We start from the raw sequence: 22,199 nt of genomic DNA, 5'->3' as shown, positions 1-22,199 counted from the left end.
GACAGAGTTAATTACAGGTCAGCCTGGACCAGAGTGAGACCCTACCTCGAAAAAAAAAATATATATATATATTCTAAAATGTGAAAATAGTGAGGGAAACCTGATGGTGGAGGGTAGACCACAAAGATATTCTGAAAGGACAAGAGGTGTGTAGCCCTTTATTAACCATCCCCTTTCTTTGCTTTCCTTCCTTCCCTCCACTCTTCTCCCACAAACTTCTTTTAAGATAAAAATCATTTCTTGTTCCCTTTTAAAACTCCTTCAGGTTTCTAAGACTCTGTCCTCTGAGGTCCTTATACAGACTATTTATTTCCCTCTGTAAAGAAGATGTTTCGTTCTTTCTTGCCTAATTTGGAAGGGCCTATGGGAGGCAGTCCCTACAACCCTGTCTCCTTACACTCCTCTCCTCCTCCAGTCCTGGCTGGAGCAGGCAGTCTGTCACTCCTAGGCAGGAGACCAGGCACATAAAGGTTCATTTGTAAAGAGCATCCTACCAGAACCTCCTCTCTTTTGCTCCAACTACCCAGTGAGTTGGAGCATTTAAGAAGATTCTTCTGCCAGTGAGACCAAAGGAAGGAAAAGGGTATGCAATTTTTTTCTCTTTAAGAATACATTTTATGCTGCTTATTCTACTCCAAATTGCTATACAAATTAGAGCAAAAATATGTATGTGTGTTGAGTCAGGGAAAAAACAAAGAGACAAAGAAATCCTCTAGGGAGATTGATGTGTTCCCTGGAAAAAAGACATAAGAGCAAAAGAATCTTAAGAAGATAGAAAATGTAAACCTTTGACTGGAAAAGTCACTTACCTGTACTTTCAAGCAGAGACATATTTCTCACTTCAGCTCATGTATAGATTAGCTCTGAATCTAGTCCTCTGCAGCAGGATTTATCCTGCCCCTTGGAATTACGTGTAGGTGATGAAGTATGCATAAGGTTATTTTGAATGCGAGAGCTATGGTATGCTCTACATGAAGCTAACTGCAATGTCAAGAGAAAAAAAAAAGTTAACTGCATGAATGCCTTTGCTTTCAGAAACTGATTCCTGAAAAGAAATTGGTATAAGTGCATGACACAAAGAGGGAATTCATTGAATTCATCCCTGGTGTTCTTACCATGGAACACAACACAGAGCTTGTACCGTTGAGATAAAGGGAAGACTTGTTCACTCTGGGGCTTAGAAAAATGGCTCTTTAAAATTTCTTAACTTTGTTACTTACTCAGGCTGTGGAAACTCTCTCCCATCTTGGTCCTTTACTCCTGTGATGATGACTGCTTGTGGCCAGGAAAACTATTAAAATGATTTCAAGATTAGATGGTAATATCATCTTGTAGCATGCTCTGAGAGGCCTGAAGACAGATCACCTTTAGTGAATATGTGGTGAAGGTATCTTGAGTATTCAGGCTGCTATGTTACAAAGATCTCTGAAAGGCTTATCCATATTCACATATGACTTATGTTCCCTTATATATGATTTGAGAAATTTTACTTCAGGCATTTTAATACAAACTTCCTCTAAGGTGCTTAAGGAAAAAAAACAAGGTAAAGAAAGGAATTCTAAAAAATAATTGATTTTTCATCCTCTAAGAGAGATGGGTGAAAGGTATACAGCCTGGGCAACAACTTTTATCTCTTCCAAGTATAATTTTCATATTTCAAATGCCAGGTTTGGGGCTGGAGTTTTCATTTGGTTTTCCAGCTTTTCTTCTCTTAGAGCTTGTTGAGAGAAATCTGAAAATGGATGGCTCTTCTGTCTAACTCATTAAGTCGGTTTCATCCCACTGCTCTTATGTCCAGTTCCCAGAACTGGCATCAGCTGCCTGGATGAGCCCCGTACCATAAATGTCCGAATACTTAAGCTACATGGACCTGTTAGTTTTGGCCATTAAATCGCTTATTTTTTTCTTTTAAGTCTTCATTTAACTCCAGCCATTCAAAAGCTTGCCAAAGACTCTGACAGAACCAAACTTTGCAATTCCTTACTGAATGACAGTGTCAATGATTTATTGCTTACTTACAAATGTCTTGCTCATAAGTATGCATTGATTTATTCCCAAAAATATAACAATGCAGGGATATGAATAGTATTATACATTAGGAGCAAGGTTAATGTCACAAAATTGAATTTATAAAACCCTGGTGTATAACCCAATTAAGGTTTTCTTACTTTTTCTGTAGATCTTCAGTTTTTTTATTTTGTTTTCGTCTGTAATTTGAATGTACTCCAGGGAGAATTTTAAGTGCATGTACTTCAACTAAAAGAGAGAGAGAGAGAGAGAGAGAAAATTTACTTCTGATTGACCAAAGTCACTGTGCTTGGCATTTGAAAGCATATTTATTTTTATTTTTATTTATTTGAAAGCGATGGACAGAGAGAGAGAAAGAGGCAGATAGAGAGACAAACAGGCATGGCAGGGCCTCTGGCCACTGCAAACAAACTCCAGATGCCTGCGCCCCCTTGTGCATCTGGCTAACGTGGGTCCTAGAGAATCAAGCCTCGAACCGGGGTCCTTAGGCTTCACAGGCAAGCACTTAACCACTAAGCCATCTCTCCAGCCCTGAAAGCATAATTTTGTTTTGTTTTGTTTTTCAAGGTAGGGTCTCATTCTAGCCCAGACTGACCTGGAATTCACTATGTAGTCTCCCAGTGGTGACCCTCCTACCTCTGCCTCCTGAGTGCTGGGATTAAAGGCATGTGCCACCACACATGGCTTTGAAAGCATAAAATTTTGATGGGTTGCCAAGGATTAAAATTGGTGGGTTTTTTTGTTTGTTTTTTGTTTTGTTTTGTTTTGAATCCCAGGAACATACTGGTTTGGGCATTTTTTTCCATTTGCTGAGAGTTAAAGCTATTTATCTTTAACCTAAGTAAAGGAAGAAGAGAATGTTTCAGTTAAAATGTGTAATTTATAAAGTTTAAAAAAAAAAAAAACTGCCATAGGTACTTGCCAGGTGTGGAAGTCTCCATCGCTGGAGACTGACTTGGGCAGAAACACTGTGTTGTGCTCCAGTATGGATGTGACATACATGGTAGGGAAACATATGCTTTCACAGAGATGCATTTATTCATTCCTTCAGTGAATGTCTTCAAAAGCCTACTATGAGCCCAGCATTGAGGCAGGTGTCCTGAGAGATTAAAAATAAAACCAAAAATCCTTGTTTTCTGAATGGCAGCCCCCTCTAGGCTTCCATCCTTCACCTCTTCCTTTCTTGGTCTATACTCTCTGTTCTACCAGGTCCATAGAAAAGCTACAATCAATAAACATCTTGATTACTCTAAAATTTGTATTTCCAGTCCTGACCTTCAAGCTCATGTTCAACTGCTGAGTTACTCAACATCTTCACTGAGATGTCTAATTATCATCTTAAACTTAACTATCCCCAAAAGTTTCTAAAATTGGCTTCTTCTAATTCTTCCTGTTCAGTAAGTGGAAATACCATTCAGACCAATAACCTAAGAATCAGCGTTGAATCTTTCTTTTTTGCCTCATGTTTTCCATCAGTTCTCAACAAAACTTCACATTTACTACCTCAAATCTTGCCCAACCACAAGCCAAATTTTTCTGGGTATTTTTTTGAGTTATAAATCAGATGATGTCACTATTCTTTCCAATACTTTCCTAATATACTCAATAGCCATCTGTTTTTTTTTTTTTTAATATTTTTTTTTGTTCATATTTTTTATTTATTTATTTGAGAGCGACAGACACAGGGAGAAAGACAGGTAGAGGGAGAGAGAGAGAGAATGGGCGCGCCAGGGCTTCCAGCCTCTGCAAACGAACTCCAGACGCATGCGCCCCCCTTGTGCATCTGGCTAACGTGGGACCTGGGGAACCGAGCCTCGAACCGGGGTCCTTAGGCTTCACAGGCAAGCGCTTAACCGCTAAGCCATCTCTCCAGCCCTCAATAGCCATCTGAATGCTATACAATATCTTGAAAAGCTCTTGATGGTTCCAGATCTTTCTTTCTACATATAATTAAAATAACAGAATGACCAAATTATTATATGAGTATTTGGTTCCTGATGGCTCATAACCAATCAGAGCCACTTTCTCCTATGGTTGGAAGTATAGTTCAGTGGTAGAGTGCATGTCCATCATGCACAAGGTCCTGAGTTCAATCTCTCATGCTGAAAAACAAAATAAAGACCTCCTATGGTTAAATGGATTATGCAACATGCTGACAATAATGAGATAATGAAGCACATCTAGTCAAATTCACAGTTCTTATAACATAGATTAAACACGAGGGCTAAGAAAACAAAGAGAAGGAGCTATGAGAAGGGTTCTAACTGGATCAGAGAGGCTTTTTAGAAGACTATGAGGCTTTTCTTTAGTGGATGCTTTATGATAAAGTAACATCAAAGAAAGAGAAAGGTAAGCACAAATAACAATTCTAAAACACTTGTATAGGATTACAGAGGTGACTGGCCATACTTTGAGCTATCTCAACAGTAATGGATGATAGGTGTAGACAAGTAGAAGGAAGCTTTTAGGATTGACCTAAGATATTCATACAGTCTTTCAGATAACAGGAAACCTCTCTGGGACCCTACCCATGATAAAAATGTGATTTTGGAGAATCATTCATTCAGTTCAATAAATATGACCTAAACTTTATATCAGCACTGGGTATTCAGTGATAAACAAAGCAGACTGCTCTCAGAGCTTTAAGTGTAATAGGAATAACAAATACAAGTAAGTTCACAAATATGTAATTTACATTCTCATAACTGCCATTAAAGTGCCATCATAATGCCACTAAATGAGACATCTCTATAACACCCTTCAAGGCTCAGGGTCCATTGTGGAAGAGGTGGCAGAAAGAATGTAACAGCCAAAGGAAAGGGAAGAATGCTATTTTCCAGGCATGAAGTGGCCATGATATTCAAGGCCTCACAGTAGCTGATGTTACCTCCACAAGATCTGCATAATAAGAGGGAAAAAATGATAACATCAAAATAGGAGACTTGGAGAGAATAAGGGATTCAGTGTGTGGGGGGGGAATGACCAGAAGGGGGAAAATGGCTGGTCGTGGGAGGGGCTTACGGTCATGATATATTCTCTATATGTATGGAAGTGGTCAATAATAAGTTAAAAATAATAGTCAAAGAAAGTGATTAGTGACAAAAGAAAGTAAAGTGCACTCAGAAAGAATCACATTTAAATTTTATTATGCTGAAAGACCTTGGAAGATGACATATATATATATTTATGCAGAGAGAGAGAGAATTAGGGTCTCACTCTAGCTCAGGCTGATCTGGAATTCACTATGTACTTTCAGGGTAGCCTCAAACTCATGGAGACCCTCTGACCTCTGTCTTTTTAGTGCTGGTATTAAAGGAGTATGCCACCATGCTTGGCTTGAAGGTTTCATATTAAAACAGAGACCCCAGAGCCCAGAAGCCAAACTGGGAAAGAGCATTGCTGACAGAGGGAGCAACACATAGAAATATCATAATGAGAGAAGAAAGAGTTCTTCTTTAAAATATTTATTTATTTATTCATTTATTTAAGAGAGAGAATGGGCATGCCATGGCCTTTAACCACTGCAAATTAATTACAGATACATGTGCCTCCTTGTGCATCTGGCTTACATGGGTCCTGAAGAATCAAACAAAACCAGGATCCTTTGGCTTTGTAGGCCAATGCCTTAACTGACAAGCTGTCTCTCCAACCCCAAGATTTATTTTTTTAATACCAGAAAATGCTCTACAAATCTGTATTGCAAATTTAAATGGCTCTAAGATGGGCTATCTTCTAATAAAATATAAATTAATTTATAAAATTAATACAAGAAGGGCTGGGGAAATGGTTCAATGGTTAAAGCACTTGCTGCATAAATAAGTATGAAAGATTTTATCTTACTGGATAATATATATATATTTTTTTTTTTCAAGGGAGGTTCTTGCTCCATCCCAGGCTGACCTGGAATTCACTATGTAGTCTCAGCCTGGCCTGGAACTCACAGGCCTCCTACTTCTCCTTCCTGAGTGCTAGGATTAAAAGCATATATCACCACACCCGGCCATATATCTTTATATTCTTATAAACCTATATTTTGTTCAGGGGAACAACTAAACAATTTTGCCTTTTATGATTTGGTAGATGGTTCCAGAGATAGGATTCAGTCTAGGATTAATTATTCCTCATTACTGAATCCAAACATGCCTGAGTATTCTTCTCAGTACCCCATGTGAGTTGTGACACACTCTATTTTCTAATACTTTTGAAAGTTTGAAAGTTTTCCCTTAACCTTAGTTTTCTCATTTGCTGTAATATATACTGATAAATTTTCTAGAATTTACATATGCAGAGCAGTTTTCTGCTGAATGTCGAAGTGGAGCTATAACAACTCCAGAGTGCTCCTTCCTTGCTTGTCTACTCTTTAGTACTTTGCTCTATAAATTCTACCCATCTTGGTCTCCTGGATCTCAGCTCCATTTTCTTAAGTCAGGGAGTCTGCTGGACTCTGAGCAGAGAGGCTGGATATTTTCACGCATACAAAAGTTAAAAGAACTAATCAGTAGCAAACTTATACTATACAAACATTAAAGGGTGAGGGCTGGAGAGATGGCAGCAATTTAGATCCTTGCTTGAAAAACCTGATAACCTGGGTTCAATTCTATAGTATCCACATACACCTATTTGCCATTTGCAGCAGTAAGAGGCCATGACACTCCCATTATCTCCCTATTCCCCCTTCTGCCTCTCTTTATCTCCTTGCAAATAAAGAAAAACATTTTTTGAAACTTTAAAAAAAAAAACATTAAATGGTAGTCTTTAGCTATAGGGGAAGATGAAACTATGGATCAACACAGAGCAAGAAAAAGCACTGGAAATTGAAATTATTGCGCACACACACATACACACACATTCACTATTGAAATCTCTAAAATATAACTGGCTAAACAAAAATGACAGCATACCATAGGCAGTAATGGAGAGGGGATTATGTCTTCTTCCATGTTCCCTTCCATCCTATTCACAGCAATACTCTTAGTTCTTGTGCTCCTGAAGAGAAGAATTCACAACAGAGCACATGTAGACAAGCACATCATCAAGGTTTATGTTAGCAAAAAGCAAAAATAGATAGATAGCATTCAATCCATAATGAAGGGAATACTAGGCTAAGGGCAACAGCAAAAGGCTACATCTAGTATCAGGACTTACAAGTCTTGAGCTACCATTTTCACTCCACTTGCCCATCTCTGGGGTGGTCTGGGGTAGTTCTTTTCTTGGAATAGGCAAAAGTTTTCTTGTAAGCCCTTTTTATAAACCACAATTCAGTATGTTACAATTAGAAGCAAGAATATATACAGAGGTACAACAAACTCATCAACTTACAAGTTTACCAAGGGAAAGGGTGATGGTATCTTGAGCATGTTTCTCAAGAAGGTTTTTTTTTTTCTTTTTTTTTTTTAAATTTTTATTTAGGGCTGGAGAGATGGCTTAGTGGTTAAGCGCTTGCCTGTGAAGCCTAAGGACCCCGGTTCGAGGCTCGGTTCCCCAGGTCCCACGTTAGCCAGATGCACAAGGGGGCGCACGCGTCTGGAGTTCGTTTGCAGAGGCTGGAAGCCCTGGCGCGCCCATTCTCTCTAAATAAATAAAAAAATTTTTTTAAATTTTATTTATTTCTTTATTTATTTGAGAGCGACAGACACAGAGAGAAAGACAGATAGAGGGAGAGAGAGAGAATGGGCGCGCCAGGGCTTCCAGCCTCTGCAAACGAACTCCAGACGCGTGCGCCCCCTTGTGCATCTGGCTAACGTGGGACCTGGGGAACCGAGCCTCGAACCGGGGTCCTTAGGCTTCACAGGCAAGCGCTTAACCACTAAGCCATCTCTCCAGCCTTCAAGAAGGGTTTTATGGGAGAAGTACAGAATCTGGGGAAACTGGCTTCATTGTTTTTCTACAGCAATGTCATTTCACGCGTCTAGTTAGCTAGACTTTCTCATCATGGCTGCAAACTCTCTTATTTACCTTTCCCAGTATTCCTGACCTTGTTGTTTTAACCCTAATGTTCATTTTAACCCTAACGTAGACTTTATAAAATACCATAAATATATGTTCACATGTGCATGTGCAGGCACACACACACACACACACACGCACACACACACAGAGGGAATTTCAGCTGAGCTGTTTATTGATGGGTGAAGGAAGGTGTTGCACCATTAATCTAGTATCCTAACTTTCCCAGATGCTACACAGGGACTGGCTTCTATCATGCTTGCCTCAGACAGCCAGCATGCACAAGCGTTCTAGGGACTACAGAGAACAAAGCACCAGTCTGTGCTAACATAAAGTCAGCCATTATAGCTCCTTCCAATTCAGCACGGAGAAAACAGGAAGTAAACTGAGAGCACAGGAGTCAGGCCACCTAATTAACATTTCATTTTTCCTTGGTGCTACCTAATGGACTGGCTGATTTTTGTTTTGCTGGTCTTTGAGCACTGACAGAACTTGTCATATTCTACATTTATGACTACAAAGATCAAAGTAGAAATTGAAACAAGAGTGCATCAAAACAGCTCCTATTCCCAGATCAACACAAAAAGTAAGTGAAAAAAAAATCAGGCTGGAGAGATGGCTTAGCGGTTAAGCGCTTGCCTGTGAAGCCTAAGGACCCCGGTTTGAGGCTCGGTTCCCCAGGTCCCACGTTAGCCAGATGCACAAGGGGCGCATGAGTCTGGAGTTCGTTTGCAGTGGCTGGAGGCCCTAGTGCGCCCATTCTCTCTCTCCCTCTATGTGTCTTTCTCTCTGTGTCTGTAGCTCTCAAATAAATAAATTTTTTAAAAAATCTATCACTGAGTTTCTTCCTGAAGAAGAAAGAGTTGGGTGATATATCCAATACCCTACTTTTGCTAGGAGCCACTAAGGAGATTGGTTTCTTTTGTACCTGTCTTGCACTGACAGGAATATGGATGATACCTGGGGATAGCTAAGACCAAAGATAGTGGGTTAAACTAGCACAAAACTGGGACCCTGTAATCAAGGACTTTTTTTATTTTTTTTCCTGACAAAGGCAGTAGTTTTTTTGTTTTCTTCTATTGTGCAGATACACAAACACACACACACACACACACACACAGAGAGAGAGAGAGAGAGAGAGAGAGAAACAAGGAAGTACCATCCAAATAAAAGAATAAGATCAAACTATGAAAGTTGACCACAGATGTGGTGGTTTGAGTCAGGTGCCCCTCATAAACTCATGTGTTCTGCATTCTAGGTCCCCAGCTGGTGGCTTTGAGACTTGAAACCTTGCTGGAGAATGTGTGTTGTTGGGGGGTGGGTTTAGGGGTGTTATAGCCAGTTTCTCCTTGCCAGTGTTTGGCATGCTCTTCTGCTGCTGTTGTCTACTAGATGTTAACCAGGAGGTGATGTCCAGCCACAGGTCCTGCCATGCTTTCCCCTGCCATAATGGAGTTTCCCCTAAAGTCTATAAACTAAAATAAACCCTTTCCTCCAACAAGCTGCTTTTGGTCAGGTGTTTGTCCCAGCACTGCAAAGGTAACTGTAACAGAAAACTGGTACCAAGAAGTGAGGTTGTTAAACTGGGCATGATGGCACATGCCTTTAATCCCAGTACTCAAGAGGCAGAGGTAGGAGGATCACCATGAGTTTAGGCTACTCTGAGAATACATAGTGAATTCCATGTCAGCCTGGGCTAGAGTGAAACCCTACGTAAAAAAAAAAAAAAAAAAAAAAATTGAGGTTGTTGCTGCTAAAAACCTAACTGTGTGGCTTTTGGCCTTGAGGAACTGATTTGTTGAAGGAATATGGAAGGATTAAGATCCTTGGTCCAAGAGATGCCTTGTAGTGTAACAATTTCATGGACCATTTTGACTAGAGTTAAAAGACCTGAATACAGTAGGAACTATGGACTGTGAGATTTGGTTTATGAGGAGAAGAAACAATGTTTTAGGAACTTGGCTAGAAGCATTTTAGGTGAGAGGTTTGCTGTGTTTTGCCTGCCTGTGTCCTGAGAACTTGTGCAGTGTTGCATTACATAGAAATGGGCTGGTATGAGCAGATGGATATAGCACAGAAAGAAATGAAGGTCTGGGTAAAGACAGCAGCTTAGTTCAGCTGCAATTGTTTAAGAGATAATAACCATTGAGATTGGGCCAGCTGTTCTGCATTGGAACAGTAGGAAAAACATGGACTCTTTTGAAAGTAATAGTTTGAATGATGAAGGAGTTTTTCTCTTCAAAGAGGGCTTTTTTCCCCTTGGATTGACAAATTTGTTAACCCATCTGATATTCTGGCATATAACAAATGCAGAAAACAGAGGGTCATTGGGTTAGCAATGCAGTTTTGTTTTTTGGAAATGGTCATAAGCAATGTATGGCAGGGATGTTGAAGTCCCTACATGGAGACCTGATGGAGATATGAGGCTGAATCATGGATTGCAATGGAAATCCAGGACTGTGAGAAGGTCCTCAAGGAGTGCTGCAGGCTTAGAATGATTGTTCCTCAGGTTGTAAGCAGCCAGCTTGAGGGGCAGAATTGGGCCTCAAGACTTTATCACTGGTTAGAGATATTGGACTTGGAGCTATGGAATTTGATTGTTTGCCCTGATATTTTTAGATTTGGTATTGGTTCTGTCTTTCCATGCTATGCCCAATGCCATCTTTTGTAGTATGAATGTTTATTCTATGCCAACATGTTTTTATTTTAGTTTTACAGCTCAGTTAAGAGACCTTGTACATAGGGATGTTTGAATAGTACTGGAACTGAAAAAAAAAAAAAAACTATGGGAACTTTTAAAGTTGAACTGAATGCACTGCATTTTACACTGTGGATGGTCATCTATAAGGGAGCCAGGGACAGAATGTAGTGGTTAGAGTCAGGTGTCCCTCATAAACTATGTGTTCTGAATATTAGGTCTCCTGCTGGTGGCAACTTGGGAATTGGAGTCTTGCTGGAGATGGGTTATTGGAGGAAGTCTTATGGATATTATAGGCCATTTCCCCATGCCACTGTCTAGCACACTCTCCTGCTGCTGTTGCCTACCTGATATTGGCCAGGAGATGATGTCCAGCCTCTGCACATGCCACATTTTCCCTGCCATCATGGAGTTTCCCCTGCAGTCTGTAAGCCAAAATAAACACTTTCTTCTCATAAGCTGCTTTTGGTCAGGTGTTTGTCCCAGCAATGTAAATGTAACTGCAACAATAATGATATGGAGATATGTAAATTCTCTGACAGAGAATGAAAAGTAACCACAGTAAAAATACTCTGAGATGCCATGTGTGATGGCACAAGCATTTGATCCCAGCACTTGGGAGGCAAAGGTAGGAGGATCACCATGAGGTTGAGGCCACCCTGAGACAACACAGTGAATTTCAAGTCAGCCTGATTAAGAGTAAGATCTTACCTTGAAAAACAAAAACCAAGCAAACAAACAAAACAAAACAAACCTCTGAGTTCATAACAAAGTATAAATAATTTCACCAGAAAGATAGAAAAATGTAAGAATAGCCAAACACATAAATCTTGAACCTGAAGGACATAATGATTGTTCTGAAAATTCAATAAAAGACAACTATAGATGAGAGCAAATAGGAGAATAGGGATACTCAAAGAAAGGTTGTTGGAAATCCTCCACTCAGAGAAAAATAAGGAAGAAATATAAAGAGTGAAGATAGTGAGAGGGAGTCAGGTAGCTTTGTTAGATAGTTTAGGGTGAATGGACACCAAAAATAAAGGCAAGAATGTCTGGTCTTGCCGTCTCCACTTTGCTACAGATCAGAGAAGCTGGCTTCTCTTTACCTCTTATCTAAAGAAGTTCCAAGCTCTGTTTTCCCACAAACAACCAGAGCCCCCTCCTGGGAGGGAGAGTTCCCTCTCCTAGAATTTAAATCTAATCCTGACATTGTGGTTGGTCAAGTTCATCCCCCAGAATTTGGTGTCATGGTTGGCCTCTTCATGAGCCAGCCCCTAGCCCAGACCAATCAGCTATCTTTCTGCCTCACCTGAGCCAGAAGATGAAACTCACAACAATAAGGTTATAAATAGATGTGTGCCAGGTAACAAGCTTCTGTCTCTTGGGTGTACATTCAGTTCTTGTAACTCTTCCCCTCCATGGGCCAAGAGGAGGGTGGAATCCCATTGATCGTTCTCCACTCCCTCCTGCCCTCCACATGGCAGAGCTCTCTGCACTTTCTTTTCTTTTTTTTCTCTAAACCTCTTTTTACATTTCTTCCAGGCCTACCACATGGGCTCTCAGACCACATGGATGTATCAATTTTCCTTCCTTTGGTCTTGGATTTCCCTGAATAAATACAATAATTTAATAACTATACTTCTCAGCTTCATTGTTCTATTCTTTGGTTAAGTTCAAACACAAACTCAGGGTTTGAGATTCAGGAACTTTCCTGGACTCCCCGCAGATCCAAAATCAATAGATTGAAAGGCTTATAGGAAACCATCTAGATAATCAAACATGCATAGTGGAAGTCACAGGAAAAGAACGAGAAAGGGCTAGAAATCTTACTAAAAGAAAGAATAACATGAAAACTTGCTAAAGTTGGAAAAAGAAATGGACAGCCAGAACCAAGAAGTCCAAGAGGACCTCAAAATAAGATGAACTTGAAGAAATATATGAGATACATTATAATCAAATTGTCAAGAGTTTCACAAAGAATTTTAAAGCAATATGAATATTTGTTACAAATAAAGAAAATTTTATAACTATCATAATTTTTTCCAACAGGATCCTTACAAACCCCAAGTACATGGGATGACATATTCAAAGTACTGAAAGGATGAGGATAGAAGAGTTGGCAACCAAAATTACAAATATAGTTTCTCATACTGTCCTTCAAAATGACAGATGAAGACTCTCTTAGGCAACAAAAGGGAATTCCTCACTTCTACATCTGCCTTTCAGGAAATGGAGTTGCTCAAGTTAATATGAAAGGCTACCATATGAAAATACAATAGGCATTGATAAAAGTAGATGTATAGACACATATGGAATACTGTACTGCTATAATAGTGGTAGGTAAATACCTTTTAACTTCAGCAAGGAAGTTCAAAGATAATATTATTAAAAATCAATATAACTAAGGCAGAGGTAAGAGGATCACCATGAGTTCAAGGCCACCCTGATACTACATAGTGAATTCCAGCTCAGTCTGAGCTAAAGTGAGACCCTACCTTGAAAATCCAAAAAAAAAAAAAATCAATATAACTAAAAAAGTTTATGTCTATGTAATGTAAATAGATACACATTATGGCATCAATAATAAGTAGAATATGGAAGAAATTAAACATGTAGAATTTTTATTAATTTTTAAAAATACATATTATTAATTTATTTACATAGAAAGAGTGGGGGAGAAAGAGAGATGGGGAGAGAGAATGGGCACACCAGGGCCTCTAGCCACTGCAAACGAATTCCAGATGTATGTGCCACCTTGTGCATCAGGCTTACATAAGTACTAGAGAATTGAACCTTGGTCCTTAGGCCTTGCAAGCATGTACCTTAACCAGAAAATATTATCTCTATCCCTTTAAACATGTAGAATTTTTAGCCAAGCATTATTTCATGTTTGTAGTCCAAGCACTAAAGAGGCTGAGGCAGGAGGATTTCAAGCGTGAGACCAACTTGAACTACACAGTAAAACTCAGTTTCAAGAGAAAAAAAAAAACCCTAGAACATGTTGACCTTTTTTATGTGCAATTGATATGAAATTATAGCCTTAAAATACACAACTCTAAAATTTTTTTAAATATTTTGTAAGTTGCATAGTAACCATAAAGAAGTTTCTACAGATGTTACAAAAAAAGAAAGAAAAAAAAAAAAAACCATCCAGGTAGGTGGTACTAGTAATCCCAGCATTTGGGAGGCTGAGACAAGAGGATTGCTGCTAATCCAATGGTGAAATGAACAAAGTAAATCAAAGACATAAAATTCAAATTAAAATTTTAAAAAGTCTGGCGAGATAACTCAGTTGGTAAAGTGCTTGCTACCCAAACATGATGACCTGAACCCAGATCCCCAGCACCCATATAAAAGCTCAATGTAGCCACAAGTACCTGTAGTCCTAGACTGGGGAGGCAGAGACAGGGGATGCCTGGGACTTTCTGGCCATCTATTTTAGCTAAATTGATGAACTCTAGGCTCTGTGAGAGAACCTGTCTTACAAAGTAAGGTGAAGAGCACACTTCCCCCATCCTACTTAAGCAGCATTCTAGCATTCATTGTGGTCTCATGAAGAGCGAGCTGGTGCCTCTCATGGACTATCCTGACTTCACTTCCCATGGAACCCTGTGACAGGCTCAGATAGGAACTCAGATAGGACCTTTCCATGTCCCTCCTCCCCATGCAAATAAATAACAATTTTAATAATCATGTGGTAATGGCATAATGACACATTTAAGGAGCTTAAAAGACAGCTCAGCTGTTAAGACACTTGCTTGTAAAGCACAAAGGCCTGGGTTCAATTCCACAGTTTCCACATAAAAGCAGTTGCACAAAGTGGCACATTTGTCAGGAGTTCATTTACAGTGGCTAGAGGCCCTCACATGCCCATTTTTATTTTCTCTCTCTCTCTCTCCCTTTTCTTCTCCTTGTAAATAAATAAAGACAGAGGGCTGGAGAGATGGCTTAGCAGTTAAGGCACTTGCTTATGAAGCCTAAGTACCCTGGTTCAATTCTCCAGTTTCCACATAAGCCAGATGTACAATGTGATGCATGCATCTGGAGTTTGTTTGTAGTGGCTAGAGGCCCTGGTGTGCCCATTCTCTCCCTCTCTCTTTCTCTCTCTGTCTCAAATAAATAAATAAATAAAAATAGATCTTTAAAAAATAAATAAAGACAGACTTATAAATCAGTGTGGAACAGCATAAATCCAGGTATACATCACAAACTGATATTCAACAAAGTTGCCAAAAATATGCAATGAGGAACAACAAATGGGCTGAGAAAACTAGATGTCTACACTCAGAAGAATGAAATTGTAACTCCATGCCATCACAAAAATCAACTTAGGGGCTGGAAAGTTGGTCCAGCAGTTAAAAGTATTTGCCTACAAAGCCAGCTGACCTAGGTTGCATTACCCAGTACTCACACAAATCCAGATGCACAAAGTGGTGCATGCATCTGGAGTTTGTAACTGTAAGAGGGCCTGGCATTCATTCATTCTCTCTCTCTCTCTCCTCCCAAATAAAATTTTAAAAAATCAGCACAAAAATGGTTTAGATGTAATACTAAAAATAATAATCCTAAAACAAACTATAGGAGAATAGCTTCTTGACATTGATCTTGACAATGGATGTGATGCCAAAAACATAGGCAATAAATGTACTATAGACTAGTGGGACTATATCAAAGTAAACGGCTTCTGCATATAAAATGTCACTAGACTAAAGAGGCAACTTATGAGTTACTTTTCTTGTCACTAGAACAGAGCACCTTACAAAACAGCTCTGGAGGAAAAGAATTTATTTCACTTTGTGATTATAGAGGGTTCCATCCATGGTTACTTGGTCTAATGTATTTGAACAGAACATCAAGGCAATAGAAGTGTGTGAAGGAAAAAAAAAAAAACTGTTAGTCCTCTGGCAGACGGGAAACAGAGAAAGAGGAAGGGAACAGGCACAACCTTCAAAAGTATAACTCCAACTAGGCCCCACCTCTTAAAAGTTTCCAGAACCTCTCAAAATAGCCCCATCATCTGAAACTCAACTACTTAGCACATGAGCCTATGGGGTAATGTCACATTCGAACCATAAAAACCACTTAAAAAAATGAACCAACAAAAAAATATTTGCAAGTCATTCATCTAAACGTGGGTTAATTTTTAATGATAACTTAAACTCTTAGGAGTAAAGCATAAACAACTCAATTTAGGGACAATAATATGCTTAATATCTTGATTTTCATGGTTTCATGGGAATGGCTTAGTAGGTATGATGCTTGCCATGCAAGCATAAGAATCTGAGTTCAGACTCCCAGCACCCACATAAAAATGCTAGGCATGGTGGCTCCCATGTATTCTCTCAGTGCTGGGGAGGTAGACAAGAGGATCTTTAGGTTTACTATGCAGCTTGTCTAACCCAATCAATGAGCTCTGGATTCAGTGAGAAACCTGTCTCAAAACATAAGGTAGAGAGTTAAGAGGGTATGTTAGATTAAATATGAGTGCTGTTTTCATGGCTAGCCAGAGAATCCTCTCCAGAAAAATAGTGGTAGACGCTGAGGAGACTCAAAACTCAACAAAGCAGAAAATTAGAGACTGCTAAGAACTCAACACTAAAATAGGTGTGGCACACACCTTTAATCCCAGCACTCAGGAGGCAGAGATAGGAGGAGCGCTGTGAGTTTGAGGCAACCCTGAGACTACATAGTGAATTCCAGGTCAGCCTGGACAAGAGTGAAACCCTTCCTTGAAAAATACAAAGAGAGAGCTGGTGAGATGGCTTAGCAGTTAAGCGCTTGCCTGTGAAGCCTAAGGACCCCAGTTCAAGGCTCGATTCCTCAGGACCCACGTAAGCCAGATGGACAATGTGGTGCATGCATCTGGAGTTTGTTTGCAGTGGCTGGAGGCCCTGGCTTGCCCACTCTCTCCATATATATATATCTGCCTCTTTCTGTCTCTCTCTCTCTCTCTGTGTCACTCTCAAATAAATAAATAAAAGTAAAAACAAAAAAAATTATTTAAAAAACAGTGAAAAAATAGATTTTTATCATGCCCTCTATGGCTCAGGGAACACTGAGGAATAGTGAGTGGAAAAAATATAAGCACCACAAGGTGAGGTGTACTGGGAGACATTACCCTCTTCTCAGGAACTGACTGGTATATCCATTATCCCACAGTGACTACCATTACCCTCACTAAGGAGGGTCCTCAGTGGAATGGGGCTGTAAGAGGATAATCCTATGGGAATATGACCAATGTATAATATGTTCAAATATTAAGTTCCCAATAAAAGTTTTAAAAATAAACAATAAAGTAGAAAGACATCAACCTCTGTCCCCCACGCACACATGCACATGTACTCAAACCCACACACAAATAAACATATACATACATACATATACAAACATATATAAAAATGTATAATAAGCAAAGAGTACTCTTCAAATGACTTTCCCTCCTTCCATGGTAGGAATAACATGTTGGTTCAAACCAGCACCGATGAGTAAAGCTAAGGAAAAAATATTTTTCAATAAGAAAAACATTAGAAGTATATCAATGGAGTATGTTGACTCAGTCTATAGTGAGTTTTCTATCCTAGAAGGTGTTTGAAGCCAGGCTAGGTGAATGTAAGGGAGCATTCAAACCACCATTTTCAACTGCAACTAAGATGAAGTATTCTATGTGGATAAAAAAGGAAAAAGATAAGAAAATTGTAATAAGAATGGGTCCTAAGAATGATCCTAGAATCATAATACTACCCAGGCAAATACTTAATCAAACTACAAATATATTCAGATGATATTACTAGTTAACATTAGCATGTTTGTTTTTTGTTTCTGTCAGGGTGGGTCCTAAGTTCTTTAAGAATGCTGTGTTGATGATGATAAACACACAAGGCCTGCAGGCACATGTTCAGGGGCAAAAACAAAAAGGGAGACATTGTCTCAAAAAGGTGGAGCTGGGCATGATGGTGCACACCTTTAATCCCAGCACTCAGGAGGCAAAGATAGGCGGATCACCATGAGTTTGAGCCCACCCTGAGACTACATAGTGAATTCCAGATCAGCCTAGATTAGGGTGAAACCCTACCCCCAAAAACCAAAAAAAAAAAAAAAGGTGGAAAGAAAGGACAAACACCCCAGGTTGTTTGACTTCTTTGTGTGCACCCAAACATTCACATACCTACCATATACATACATACATACACACACACACACACACACACACACACACAGGCAACACATAAATAATAAAGTAATTCAAGGTCAAGTTCATTGTGTTAAGTGATATCTGTCCTAGAAATTTTTATAATCTTATATGATCTTAAAAGTGGTTATTCTCAACACCAACCAAAAAAAGTGGTTATTCTCGTGGGGCATGGCAATGCAGACCTTTAATCCCAGCACTTAGAAGGCAAAGGTCCGAGGATTGCTGTGAGTTTAAGGCCACCCTGAGTAGTTAATTCCAGGTCAGCCTGTGATAGAGTGAGACCCTACCTTGAAAAAAAAATTGATTATTCTCTTCTGATTATACTGACTTTTTAATTATTATTTCACAGGCCAAAAGCCAAAATGAAATTTTTGGTACTTGTTGCTGTCAGCTTAACTTTGCTGCTGGGAACCCATGCCATGCCTTCAAATCGCCTTTCTTGCTACAGAAAGATACTAAAAGATCGCAACTGTCACAGCCTTCCAGAGGGAGCAGCCCATCTTACGCAGATTGATGAAAATGTCCAGGATCATTTCTGGGATGGGAAGGGATGTGAGATGATTTGTTACTGCAATTTCAGCGAGTTGCTCTGTTGCCCAAAGTAAGGAAACTACAAAATGTATTAAGATGAAATGTTAAAAAAAAAAGATGAAATGTATGTGGAATAAGCCTTGAAATTTTTCTTTTCTTTTAGTACTTGGTGCTCTTTATTTGCTATGATTTCCAAAGTGATACTTTTTAATTAGATATCTACTCCAGGAAGTATTAGTATAAAGATAAATTTCTCAATCTATTTATTTGCCTACACAAATTTTCAAAATATAGATCAAAAATTTACACAAATATATATATATATATATATATATATATATATATACATATATATATATATATATGGTGTATATATATGTTATATATATACATATTTATGCTGCATATGTCATGTCTAGCTTTCTTTTTTATCTTTTTTTAAAATGCTTTAATTAATTAATTTGAGAGAGAGAGAATGGGCACACTAGGGCCTCCAGCCACTGCAAACAAATTCCAGACACATGTGCCACCTTGTAAATCTGGCTTACGTGGGTCCTGGGAAGTTGAACCTAGGTCCTTTGACTTTTCAGGCAAGCACTTAACTGCTAGGAAATCTCCCTAAGCCCTTTGTTTCCTTTTTTAAATATTTTATTTATTTATTAGTTTTCAAGCAAATGGGGGTAGGAGAGAATGGGTATGATAGGGCCTCTAGCCACTGCAAATGAACTCCAGACACATGCATCATTTTGTGCATCGGGCTTTATGTTGTCACAGGGTTATTGAACCCAGGTCATTAGGTTTTGCAAGCAAGTACCTTAACCACTGAGCAATCTCTCCAGCCTGCTCTTATTTTATATGTGTGTATGTGAGTGTGTACAGTATGTATGAGTCTGCTGTGTGTGATGTACACAGGTCTGTGTCCTCTTCTGTCTGTCCATGTATTTCCTTGAGATAAAGTCCATCATTCCTTTCTCCTTGAGTGAGGCATTTTCAATACATGAGCCCCAGTGACTCCCTGGTCTCTGCCCCTGCAGGACTTGGGTCACAAATGTGTGGGGCCATGCCCAGATTTATGTGGGTTCTGGGGAATCGAACTTGGGCAGTCTCAAACTCTCTCAGTCCCTCATGCCCACGTGGCAAGTGCTGTCAGTTGGTAAGCCATCTTCCCAGCCTTACCCCAATTGGTGTTTTTTACTTAACCTATTTTTGTCTATATATGTGCATGTATGCATCCTTACGTGTGAGCAGTAGCATGTGTGTTTGCATGCATATGGAGGTCAGAGGACAAGCTCGAGTGTTGCTCCTCAGGCTCTGTCCACCTATTTTGAGATAAGCTCACTCACTGGCCTGGAATTTACTAAGTACTTTGGCTGGCCAGTGAGCCCAAGGATATGCCTATCTCTTCTCCAGCACTGGGATTTCAAGTGGGTACCACCACTCCTTGCCTGTTTTTTTTTTCCTTTTTTGGGGGAGCGGTTCTTGGGGATTGAACTCAGTTCCTTATGCTTACAAGACAAGCACTTTACCAATTGAGCTATTTCTCCAGCAATACTTAACATATTTTTACATTTTTCATATTCACCTATGAAGTTCTATTACATATTTTTATTTAGCATGATATAAGTGTACCAGAGATACATTATTTGGCTTTTGTTTGTTTGTTTGTCTGTTTGTTGTTGTTGTTATTGTTTTTTTTTTTGTTCATTTTTATTTATTTAGTTGAGAGTAACAGAGAGAGAAGGAGGCAGATAGAGAGAGAGAGAGAGAGAGAATGGGCACACCAGGGCCTCCAGCCACTGCAAATGAACTCCAGATGCGTGCATACTCTGATGCATCTAGCTAACGTGGGTCCTAGGGAATGGAGCCTTGAACCGGGGTCCTTAGGCTTCACAGGCAAGTGCTTAACTGCTAAGCCATCTCTCCAGTCCTTGTTTTCGTTTTTTTGAGGTAAGGGTTCACTTTAACCCAAGCAGACCTGGAAATATTCTTAGTAATTATTCTTGAACTCACAGCAATCCTCCTACCTCAGTTTCCTAAATGCTGGGATTAAAAGCATGCACCACAATGCCCAGCAGAGAGATACGGAGAGAGAAAGAGAGAGAGAGAGAGAAAGGGAGGCGGGGAGAATGGATGCACCAGAGTTTCCAGCAATTGCAAATGAACTCCAGATGCATATGTCACTGTGCATCTGGCTTTACATAGGCACTGGGGAATCAAACTTTGGTTGTTAGGTTTTATAGGCAAGCACCTTAACCACTGAGGTATTTTGAATATTATAGAAATGTAACATTTACTGAATGTTTATTATGTGCTGGTGCCTATAGTAAAACCTTTATAGGCATTAAAATTTCATCCTCACAATAGACTCATCAGTTACAATTATAATCTCTTGTTTTAATTTTTTTTCTGTTTTTTTTTTTTTAAGTGAGATAAGGTCTCAACTATAGTTGGGTAAAGCTGGTCTACAACTCACTAGATAGACCAAGTGCAGCTTCTAGAACAGGAGCTCCAGAGTCACCTGAGTTCCTGCTAAAAATGCCTGTCTCTCCTTGGGCCTCATTCTATTTAACAAACCTTCCAGGTTCTGATGCATGATGAAGTTTCAGAATCACTACTAAATGATGATACCAAGAATTTATGTCACTAATCCCATGAAATAATTTTTCCTATACACATTATTCGATAAACATTTCTCCTTTCTGTATGTAAACTATACTCATATTGGAAATCATGGGAATGACTTGTACCCATTTTTAACCCAGATGAAGACACATATGTCCTATCTCCAGCTGAATTAAATGATGTTCTACTTTCTTTCAGAGATGTCTTCTTTGGACCGAAGATCTCTTTTGTAATCCCTTGCAACAACCACTGAGAATCTGGAGAATGTGACCCCCTTGCTTCCTACAAACTATCAGTATAATTAAACTGTATTTCTCATTTCTATACAGTGCAAGAAAGCAGATTCTATAGCTTTGTGTAGGATAAGTAAGCCTGTGCTTAGCAAGCAGTAATAAAAGTTAATTCAGTTTTTCACTGTGGACAATGTCAATACTGATTAATATTATTGCTTAGAGAATTTTTATTTAGGGGGTATTTGCCATACTGAATAAAGGAATACCATCCCCTCTTGGATAGTCACAATCCTGCCTCAAAGACAGAAAATGCTTACACTTGTTGGTTGACAGGCTTTAACTATACAAAGTTACTGAGAAGGACTAGGTACAAATGGAACATTTTGGAAGGAAAACTAGGAACTTTCTACAAAGGAAAAGAACCAATTATTAAGTGTGTTTTATGTGTGCCAAGTAATTTTAGTACTATTTATTTTACAGTTTTGCAAAATCTTTTTTTGTTGTTTGTTTTTTGAGGTAGATAATCACTCTAGTCAAGGCTGACCTGGAATTCACTATGTAGTCTCAGGGTGGCCTTGAACTCTCAGAGATCCTCCTACTTCTGCCTCCCAAGTTCTGGGATTAAAGGTGTGTACCACCATGTCTGGCTGCAAAATCTTTTAAGATAGCATTTTTAGTTCCTACTTTTTTGTCACTGGGACAAAATACAAGAGCAGAAGCAGCATATAGAAGGAGTATATTTTAGCTTACAGTTCCAGAATACAGTCCATCATAGCAGGGAAATCAAGGCCGGATCAACAACCTGAGAGAGTGAGAGGGAGAATGAGAATGGGTGTCCAGGGTCTCCTGGCCCTGCAAACAAACTCCAGATGCATGTGCAACTTTCTCCATCTGGCTTCCTGTGGATACTTTTGACAGATGAGCCATCTCTCCAACCTGGATTAATCTT

The 22,199-nt window shown here is 39.3% G+C and overlaps 1 protein-coding gene across 1 annotated transcript; it reads left to right on the top strand.

Annotated features, from left to right (window-relative positions):
• Positions 1–444: 444 nt before the first annotated feature.
• Scrg1 (stimulator of chondrogenesis 1) lies at positions 445–21,436 on the top strand. Its single transcript, XM_004657132.2, has 3 exons — positions 445–583; positions 18,214–18,465; positions 21,216–21,436. The coding sequence occupies exons 2-3, from the start codon at positions 18,227–18,229 to the stop codon at positions 21,268–21,270; spliced, it is 294 nt and encodes a 97-aa protein (XP_004657189.1). The 5' UTR covers positions 445–583; positions 18,214–18,226; the 3' UTR covers positions 21,271–21,436.
• The last annotated feature ends 763 nt before the right edge of the window (positions 21,437–22,199 follow it).

Source organism: Jaculus jaculus, chromosome 1 (genome assembly GCF_020740685.1).
Source record: "Jaculus jaculus isolate mJacJac1 chromosome 1, mJacJac1.mat.Y.cur, whole genome shotgun sequence".
Classification (NCBI taxonomy): domain Eukaryota; kingdom Metazoa; phylum Chordata; class Mammalia; order Rodentia; family Dipodidae; genus Jaculus; species Jaculus jaculus.
Note: the sequence above shows the minus strand (reverse complement) of the source record. Positions and strands in the feature narration are given on the sequence as shown.

Excerpts from the sequence above, each read along its gene's own strand:
- Scrg1 (XM_004657132.2), top strand. The coding sequence starts at position 18,227 with ATGAAATTTTTGGTACTTGTTGCTGTCAGCTTAACTTTGCTGCTGGGA. Across the intron at positions 18,466-21,215 it reads GAGTTGCTCTGTTGCCCAAA|AGATGTCTTCTTTGGACCGA; the intron begins GTAAGGAAACTA and ends ACTTTCTTTCAG.